This window comes from Castanea sativa, chromosome 11, assembly GCF_040712315.1.
Source record: "Castanea sativa cultivar Marrone di Chiusa Pesio chromosome 11, ASM4071231v1".
NCBI lineage: Eukaryota > Viridiplantae > Streptophyta > Magnoliopsida > Fagales > Fagaceae > Castanea > Castanea sativa.
Window position 1 is genome coordinate 784464 of NC_134023.1, and position 10698 is coordinate 795161.

General features: G+C 30.0%; 1 protein-coding gene across 1 annotated transcript; it reads left to right on the forward strand.

Moving 5' to 3' along the window:
* Nucleotides 1-5061: 5061 nt before the first annotated feature.
* Nucleotides 5062-6626, forward strand: LOC142618035 (7-deoxyloganetin glucosyltransferase-like). Its single transcript, XM_075791013.1, has 2 exons — nucleotides 5062-5583; nucleotides 5673-6626. The coding sequence occupies exons 1-2, from the start codon at nucleotides 5067-5069 to the stop codon at nucleotides 6602-6604; spliced, it is 1449 nt and encodes a 482-aa protein (XP_075647128.1). The 5' UTR covers nucleotides 5062-5066; the 3' UTR covers nucleotides 6605-6626.
* Nucleotides 6627-10698: the final 4072 nt, after the last annotated feature.

The window sequence follows — 10698 nt, forward strand, 5'->3', positions numbered from 1 at the left end:
AATCAATACAAAATTTAATTTTTGTATAAAATATAAAAAGAGTTACAATTATCATAAGCCACCTTAGTCTCACACAACATGCATTCATTATGTAACTTCAAAGTAAAATATTCATTTATATTTATTATTTATTTTAAGAAAATTGATAAAAAAATTATTTACATATGAATTTTGATTAAGTCGTGCATCGTACGGGCATAATACTAATTAATAAAAATTTTAAAAAAACCATGCGAAATGAACAAAGATACTTTTATTTTCTATTACATGGGTCCCCTTTGCTTCCACGAGTCTAGCAAATTTGGGCTTCTGAGTTCTATTTTCACTTTCAAAAAGAAAAAAAAAAATTAACGACTTCTGAATTATTAATCAAAAGGAAAAAAAAAAAGAAAGAAAGAAGCTTTTATTGATGTCTTTTCTGTTTCTTTCCTAGTCTAAATGTTTTTTTTAAGGAAACTTTCACCTCCATTGCCATTTGCCACTGCTCCACCTTCTCCTGTGATTCTGTTGACTGCAAGCAGCTTGGTGGGTTTAAAATACATTTAAAAAATTATTAATTGATGTTCTAAGAGTATTAATTTAAAAAATATTTTTAAAAACATTTTATGAGAAAAGAAAAAGGCAAAAAAATTTTACTTTTTTTTTTTTGCTGATGTATTAAATTTAAGTGGCATTTTTTTTTTTTTATCAATGTTAGATCTAATCAAATTTATCAAAAATTCATGTCGCTTGAACTCACCTCTCTATATAAGTTTCATATATATATATATATATATATATATATATATATATATATATATATATATATATATATATTTGGTCCCTAACCTTTATACCATTTTTCAATTTGGTCTCAACCTTTCAAATGTATCAATTTGGTCCCCAATCTTTTGGTATTGTGTCAAAATGGTCCTCATTGTTAAGTGATGGATGGAAAATGTTGACGTGACTAACGGTCAAAATAAAAATTTGTTTAATGTCACGTATGACTGCCACTCGAACTGCCATGTCAACATTACCTAAACTTTTTCTTAACGAAAAAAAAAAAAAAAAAAAAACACACATAGCTTAGGGAGTCGCTCACGTCCAAACACGTGAGGCTCAAATTAGGATCAAAATCCCTAACATAGTAGCACAATTCATCAGGAAGCAACAACTTCAATATCAAAATCCAATGGTGAAGACTGGCCGCAAAACCTGACTTGACGCTGATCTACTGGTGACACAAAGAACTTTTCAAAAATGATTTTGCATAGGAATGACTTTTTGTAGCTGAGAACATAGATGAGATCCAATGGGAAAAATAGAGAAGTCCTCTCTTGAGATTCATCTCTATAGCAGGATTTGGGTATGGTTCATTGGTTTGCATTTGCAAAAAGTTTACAACATTTTTCTTATAATTAATCGATTTGATGCGGACGAAGAGAAAAGAACTAAAAGTAAATGATTGCATTGTCAAGGTTTAAACCTGATTGGTGAGCCCCGAGATGATATTTCTAAATTCTAACACGGTGGGCCAAAGTCGGCTTTCACACATACAGCAAGAGATAGTCTAAATTTGGGTGCCAGAGTCCAGATTCATATCACATGAGAGTCGTTTTTTATTTAGTTTAATTTAGTCCACGTGGCATGATAGTTGTATAAAAATTATTTTTTAATTTTAGATGTTAGCCATGTCAGTATTTTTTATCTTATTACTTAACAGTAAGGACCATTTTGACACACAACTAAAAAGTTAAGGACAAAATTGACACATTTAAAAGGTTAAGGACCAAATTGAAATATAATGTAAAGTTTAGGGACCAAACATATAATTTACCCTATATATATATATATATATATATATATATATATATAATCTATAAAACATTATCACAATTACATTTATATTTAAACAGTAATTAAAATCATGATATATTATATTTTATTTAAATATTAGAATTTTTTATTCAAGTAATGTTACGTCAACAATATTTTCACAACAAAGTTTAGGTAGCATGATATTATTAGTTCTAATCTAACTTCACCATGGATATTACTTTTTAACCCATTAATAATAACTTACAATCTAAGAAAAATTATTGTAAAAATGTTAGGTTATGTTTGGGAAAAGAGATGCAAATAACAAGATAACACCGAGATGTGTTATCGAAGAGGAAACCGAAGTATTCGGAGAAAAACCTCTCCATAGCCCTCTAAGCCGAAATGATCTACTAGTGAATAAAATTGGAGTATAAGGATATCAAAAAGACTCTCCAAGCCTAATTTACCCACTGTACTTGAACCCTCCGAGTTCCAGCTACCAACAGACTTCATTAAGTCATTTCTTCACTAGTTATCCGGATCTCGCAATTAGCTCCAAATTGCATCCGCCAATCGATAGCTTCTTCTAATGCTTCCCACACACACCAAAACTTCTCTTAACACTCAGATTGGGTGAGGTAAGTGTTTGAGGTAAGAATCTCTCAATGATTTGTAATTGTAGAAGTAAGAGTAGAGGAAAACTAAGAGAAATTATTTAGATAATTATGACTTTACAATCTCTAACTCTCAAGTGTATTGCTAGGGTTTTTGCTTTGAAAGTCTTCTTATAATTTCTTGAGTAATGTGGGCTTATATAATATGGGTAAAGAAAAGAGGAAAACACTATTTAAAATCATCTAGGCAGAGAGTTTCGCGGGTCACTTGCGGGTTGACTAAATCATGAAGTGACACACAAAATAAAGCCTGGAAAGAGACTGTTCGGTTTCTAGCATGTGCTTCTCACGTGACCTTTTGCAGGTTGTCCACTCGTGAGTCAGTTGCGAGCAAGTCGTGAACTTCACTGTCTTCACAATTCTTCACCAAACTCTCACACTCAACTTTTATACTAATTCCCACAAACATACTGAGAAAAGATTGACAGAATATTATCAATTTTAACAGAAAATTAAAACCAACAAAACATAGTTGAAAATCAAACTTTACAAATTTTATATAAACTTATAATGTATTACGCACGAAATATCCATATACTAGTAAAAGAATTATCAAGGCAAAATAAAGAAATCTAGAGATAATATAATATAGATAAAACTTCTTTATTCAAGTGGTCATCTATGTTACATTATAGATTTTTGGATATCTCTATCTCTCCATATCATAATTGAACACACACATTTATATATGTTATTTGAAGCATTCTTGATACTGCCAAACTATTTAATTGGCATAAGAGGATGACATACTTGATTGGCAAGAGAAGCTGTCAAACTTGATTGAGTTTTAGAGGTTACATTACATACCAAAAAAGTGTCGGCCACTTTACATTTGGAACAACTTAAACTATATTACATATATTTTCGGTACTATGCATACATTAGCTAAAGTCATAACAACTTTAACTATATTATTAGTTTATTACATTTGACAATTTTTCTTTATCGTCTACTTTATGGCATCCGTTCGATAATTATTGTTTTTTATTATTTGACTAAGATATTAATAGATTTTTAGTGTCAATGAGATTGATACTGTAGATCTCTTATTTTATGTCTAGAGACCTTTCTAATTGAGCTATTTAAAACCCACTATATTATATATAATATCGGTGGCATGCATACATTGGCTAAAGTTGACACAAAATTAAAGAGCAGCAGCCGGTTATAATATGATTTTTTTTTTCTTAGGCCAAGTGATTCATCTTTTATAAGTAATGCTACGTCCACAGTATTTGCACAATAAATCTTATTATGTGACAAACTATTGCTGGTAGTCATTCTTTATTAAGCAAAAAGAGAAAAAGTTTACCATTATGGTTATTTCTCATGTGCTTGGCGCAAGGGAGTAAATACCGTACTAGAGACTGTTTCGGTTTGATTAAAGGAACGAAATATTTTGTTACTGGTTAATACCGATGTACCGTTTTGAGTTTATTGCTAAGCATTATATATATATATATATATATATATATATATATATATATATATATATATATATATAGTAGTTGTATATCCATTACTTTGATGAGACAGTATCTTGTGAGACATATATATATATATATATAGTAGTTGTATATCCATTACTTTGATGAGACAGTATCTTGTGAGACAGGCGCATGCACCCATTATCTCCCTGACATGTCGGTAAGACAATGGGCGCATGCGCCCCTCTCATACAATTTTTTCTACTATGATATTGATGCTTATAAATAAATAAATAAATAATTGATATTGATGTATTAAATAATAATATTAAAATAGGTCTCAAATAAATAGCGTAGGACTTAAATGTCGTAAGACAACGAGCGCATGCGCCCCTCTTAGACAAAAATTTTTCTACTATGATATTGATACTTATAAATAAATAAAAAATTGATACTGATGTATTAAATAATAATACTAAAATAGGGCTCAAATAAATAGTCTTAGTCATTGTACTTGTAGTGTTTTGATGTTTGGGTAGAGCACACAAATCAAATAAATATTAAATAGTTATAATACATCAGTAAGTATTAAAAAAACAAAAGAGGTAGAGTTTGAACTTTTGAATGATGTTTACGTGCATTGCCAGTGACTTATTACTTGTCTTTTCTCTACCATGTGCCCATTTGCATGTGCCCATTTATTATATCTTATAATATACATTCTCTTCCATTTGTGTCCATGACAAGTAACAAGTCATTTAACAAAACAAAAAAATACAAATAAGTTTAGTGCCGCAACTTGTGGCACAATTCACCCATGTGACGAGTTGTGGCACAAGTTGTGGCACTAGACTTATTCATCTTTTTGTTTTTGTTTTGTTAAATAACTTGTTACTTGTCAGGGACACAAAAGGAAGAGAATGTATATTATAAGATATAACGAATGGGTACATGCAAATGTACGCTTATTATGTGACAAATTATTGGCGGCATTCCTTTTTTATTAAGCAAAAAGGGCAAAAGTTGCCCATTATTTTAAAGAGTCAAAGAGCAGCCGCAGGTTATTTCTCTTGTATGTATGGTGTCCGAGGAAGATAATGTATATATTATAAGACTAGGCATATGCATTTTGCACTCACACACACACTACAGAACGAAGGAAATGGATTCAAAGACACATGTAGCTGATAAGCCTCATGCAGTTTGTATTCCATGCCCAGTTCAAAGTCACATGAAGGCAATGCTAAAGCTTTCAAAGCTTCTCCACCATGAAGGGTTTCACATAACCTTTGTGAACACTGAGTTCAACCACCAACGTTTTATGAAATCCAGAGGTCCCAACTCCTTAGATGGCTTGCCTGACTTTCGATTTGAAACCATCCCCGATGGCCTTCCTCCATCAAATATCAATGCCACCCAAGACATCCCTTCTCTTTCTGAATCCATTATGAATAACTTCTTGGCTCCATTTTCTGATCTCCTTGTAAAACTCAATAGTGCAACTTCAGATAATCCTCCAGTTACTTGTATTGTTTCAGATGGTAGCATGGCATTTACAATTACTGCTGCTCAAGAATTCAAAATCCCGGTTGTGATGTTCTTCCCTATCTCTGCTTGCAGCGTAATGGGTGTTCTGCAACTTCCTACTCTCAAGGACAAAGGCATCATACCTCTTAAAGGTGTAACAAAAAGTGCAAAATCCAATTGAAATCTTGCATTATTTTATTGTAATTAATCATTGTATGCTGAAAACTTTTTGACTTTGCAGATGAGAGCTATCTAACAAATGGGTATCTCGACACAATTATAGACTGGATTCCTGGTATGAGAGACATACGTTTGAGGGATCTTCCAAGCTTTGTACGAACCATTGATCCAAATGATATTGTTTTTAGGTGTGTGATTGATGCAGCAGAGAGAGCTCCTAGTGCTTCAGGAATTATTGTTCACACATTCGATGAGTTAGAGCAAGAAGTTTTGCATGCTCTCTCTACCATGTTTCCTCATGTATATGCTCTTGGCCCTCTAGAACCACAACTCAATCACTTATCCAATGATCATTTGGAATCAATCGGGTATGATTTATGGAAGGAAGAAACCGAGTGCCTCAATTGGCTTAATTCAAAGGCACCCAACTCAGTGATATATGTGAGTTTTGGTACCTTCATTGTCATGACACCATCGCAATTGGTTGAGATTGGTTGGGGACTTGCAAATAGTAAGCACCCATTTTTATGGATAATCAGGCCTGAATTAGTTGAAAGCGGATCAACGATTTTGTCACCGGAGTTTCAGGAGGAAATTAAAGAAAGAGGTCTAATAACTAGTTGGTGCCCTCAAGAGAAAGTGCTAAACCACCCCTCAATTGGTGGGTTCTTGACACATAGCGGTTGGAATTCAACCATTGAAAGTGTGTGCGCAGGAGTGCCAATGCTTTGCTTACCATTCTTTTCAGATCAGCAAACGAATTGCAAGTATACTTGCAATGAATGGGCCATCGGCATGGAAATTGACTTTAATGTCAAAAGAGTGGAAGTAGAGAAGATGGTAAGAGAATTGTTGGAAGGAGGTGAGGGAAAGAAAATGAAGAAAAAGGCCATGGAGTGGAAAAAGTTGGCCGAAGAGGCCACAGGTCCACTTGGTTCCTCATCCATTAACTTAAAAAATTTGGTGAGTGAAGTCCTTTTATCAAAAGGCTAATGTACCCTGCTACTCTCCTTAAGCTTAGATTCTGTTACTTCGCTTGTCTTTAGACTCTCTCTCAATTTGGTCTTTCTCTTTTAAAGTTATTTTTTATATTTTCTTGTTAATTCTTGTTTTCGAGGTTGGCCCTTTGTTGTTATTGTTAATGTCAATGTTTTTTAATAATAAATGAAAGGTATTATTTAAGATATAGACATTTAGATTTACTGCACTTACACTCTCTGACTAAACCCAATTATATTACATCCTAAATATAGCATTGAAAAACTAAAGGATACAAGAAAAAATCAATAGTTCTGCTGCTTTGATTTCTACCTGTTGTTGCCAAAATATCAGTGCTATTGATACCATATTTATTGGCTTTTAAATTTTAATGGAAATTTAAGTCTTGAGTAATGAGATAAACCAAATTTTATCCGCCCAAATTTTTTGTTTATTTCAATCAATTTTGATTGGATTAACCAAATTTAACTGAGATTTACCTGAAATCTATCCATTTGAATTTTTGATTGAAGTAATTTGGTCCTATATAAATATCGTGAAACTCCCTTTAGAATGACTGTTCACAAGCAAAAGTCAAGCTTGAAACGTTTGTTGTTTTATAAAATATACTACAATTTTCTATTGAAAATTTGAAATACATCATGGATTTTTCTTTCTCTGAAACATTGTCATACGTTTCTTTGTGGCTTTGATGATCCCAAAATTTTGGACAAAAATTATAAATTATAAGTTTCATTTTGGACTAAGTTTAATTTGTTATCTTTTTTTCCTTTCTTTTCCTTGATGATAGATGTCATCCTATGATATTATATGGTATATAATGATATAATGTTATTCTATTACGTAGCATATTTTGGATAATTTTTTTTTACAACCATACATTTCCTTTTGAGTATTATTTTACTCTTGTTTTATATAAACTAGTATGTAAGCCGTGCTTATGCACGGGAATGATGAATTGTAGTAGTAATATTGATCGTAGTTCGATTACGACATTTGGAGGTACTAAAATAGTTTCTCCTTACAATTTTTATGATATTGGTTACACTAAGTTTCTTATTACATTGCTATTACATATATAATTTTGAAAATTACTATTAAATACTACATATACAATATCAATTCATAATTATTGTCTGTGGAATCCTACTAAATACAACCCAAAAAAAAAAATGATCAAATAGTATCTCCTAAATTGAATGGGAATAGGTGCATGGGATCGTTCCACTTAATTACAGTTTGTTATGCTCAATATCTTCGCATACAAAACATTTAAATATAAATAGTATTTAAAAAATATGCTAATTAGTTAGAGAAAAAATAATTGCAAAAATCTAAACAATTTAATTTGTATGGAAAGCTAACAAAAGAAAATTTTAATTTTGATTTTAATTGAATTTTCTCTAAACTCTGGTTTTAAAAAAATATATTACCTAGTTAGTAATAGACTGTATATAGTTATGATATATTACATAAATGACTTATAAATTTGAATTATTTTTAGTTGTACATAAAAAATGGTTCATAACTATAAAATCATTCAAACTCTCTCTTCCTTCAATTTTATATGTAGAATTAAATATATTATTAGGTTTTTAATGGTTCATTTATATTGGACTCGTTTTCTACACTAAATTAACTCATTTGGCACAAAAATTGAAAAACTTAGATTAGATGGGACACTTGACCTAAAATTAAACCCTAATTGAAATCCAATTTTCACATTGAATTAATTCATTTGGCACAAAAATTTAAAAACTTAAATTAAATGGGACACGTGATGCAAACTTGGACTTTAATTGAATCCCAATTTGAAATCTAATTGGATTTTCTCTTAGTTTTGCCTATTAATATATATATTCTCTCCCAAAAAAAAATGTGACTATTCTCTCTCTCTCTCTCTCTCTCTCTCTCTCTCTCTCTCTCTCTCTCTCTCTCTCTCTCTCTCTCTCTCTCTATTGAGATAGATGAATTTTTTTGTATCTCTATTTTGGTACATTTTAGTGGTGTGTTTTTTGAGTTCCCCATTGCATGTACTCTCTCTCCTTCTTATGTACTCTATCTCCCTCTTATAGTTTTAGTTTGAGCTAATTCTTAAATATTTTGAAACTGAGAATTTGAGTTCATATTAAAATAAATTGATATGGCTATGTATTTGAATGTGTCTATCAATTATTTGAGTAATACCCATGTAGATTGTATATATCAATTTTCTGAGTAATACCAATCGTAAATTCGTGATGAGGTTTGATAATTATGATAATAATCTCTTTAAGAGAATGGGAATTTTGAATCATTAATTTGAAACTTAAAAAAATTTAGTTGTACAAAAAAAAAAAAAAAAGAACACACTAAAAAAAAAAAAAAAAGTTCGAAGAATATAGACCATTTATAAAAATATTAATATCAATTAAACACACCCAAGTTTCTCAACCAAAAAAAAAAAAAAAAAGAACATCTAAAATAATAGAATGATATATTTGTAGAGATAAAGATATGGAAAATATTTTTAGAAACAGTTAAATTTTTAAGGAGAACAAATTATCTTCAATTAATTTTAAAGAATAAATTATATAACATATATGAATTAAGGTAAATAGTAGTGGGGAGATGAAAATGTAAAAGGGAGGAAGAAATGTTTGAGGAAGTGTAACAATAAGTTAAGAAATTAATAATGAGAAGAGTTAAAAATAAGAGAGAGATGTTATTTTGATTGTTAAATAATGGAGTTTTTAATTCATCTTAAAGGAGTAAATGTAAATAATAAAAAAATACTATAGGAAAAGTTAGGAAGAAAAAGGATAACAACATGATCATTGATGTGGCTCAACTGGAGTCTAGCAAAAATAAATGTTATAATTAAATAATGAAAACAAAATCTAATTTGAAAATACAATCTAATTATCTCAAGGAGTTAACTATGATTGAGAATAAGAAAATTATATGATTATTCAAAAATTCATATAATGTTAACAATTGTTAAAATACTATGTGAATAATAACAAAGGTTAACAACTGTTAACAAGTTAGTCAATCATATAATCTTATTATTTTAAATTATTTTACATTAGAAAATATTGCAGGAACAATATAATTTGGTGAATACAATCAATACAAAATTTAATTTTTGTATAAAATATAAAAAGAGTTACAATTATCATAAGCCACTTTTGGATTGTAGGGTAGAAAAAATTGGGTTTGAGAAAGTTTGTTTGTTGTGAAAATTTCAAGTAGTAATTCAAAAGGTAACATGTTGTAGTTCATTTTTTAATTATATAGTTGTACGATGAATTTTGGTTGTAATTTATAAGTTGTCTAGGATAGTACATATTTATTAATTCATATATGAATCTACTATTAACATCACTTTATTATTCACCTTTAACAAGAGCATATTGGAGTGGACTTGAAGTTGATTTTTAATTGAGGTGACTATAATTGGTTGAACCTATCAGACACATTGCACATATTGCATGTTACCAAATTGCAGGTAATATGCTTCCACCATTAATAAATTGTTAGCTTGATAGCTGTTAAATATTTGTGAAAATTTTTCATGTCATTGGAATTATTTGTAAATTAAGAAGCTTATATCTTTTAAGAAACTTAGGGTCCGTTGGGGATCCGTTTATTTTGCTAAAATTAAAAATTTTTGCTGAAAGTACTGTAAATAAAGGTAAAATTTATATGAAATAGTATAGTGGGACCTATGAATAGTATCAAAAAGTGCAGTAAAACCCATGAATAGTAGCAAAATAAAAAAATAAGTTGGCAAAAATTATTTTTGCCAAACGGACACTTACTAATCATGATTGTAAATTTTGAACCAATTGTCTTACTATTTTTCCTTTCCATCTCTTCAAATTAGTATAATATATTAGATTTTTTCTCAATCTTTTTACTACAGAAGTTTCATATAGCCAGACTAAGTTTTTCGATTCAACCTAGAGTAATAACAATTAAAATTATTATTGTTGATATTAGAGTGCCTGAAAGCTGAATACTTCTACTTCAAATCATCTTAAATATAGTGACATCATTACAAGAAACCCAAGTAAACCAATTCAGTATATTGATAAAGTCCTGAA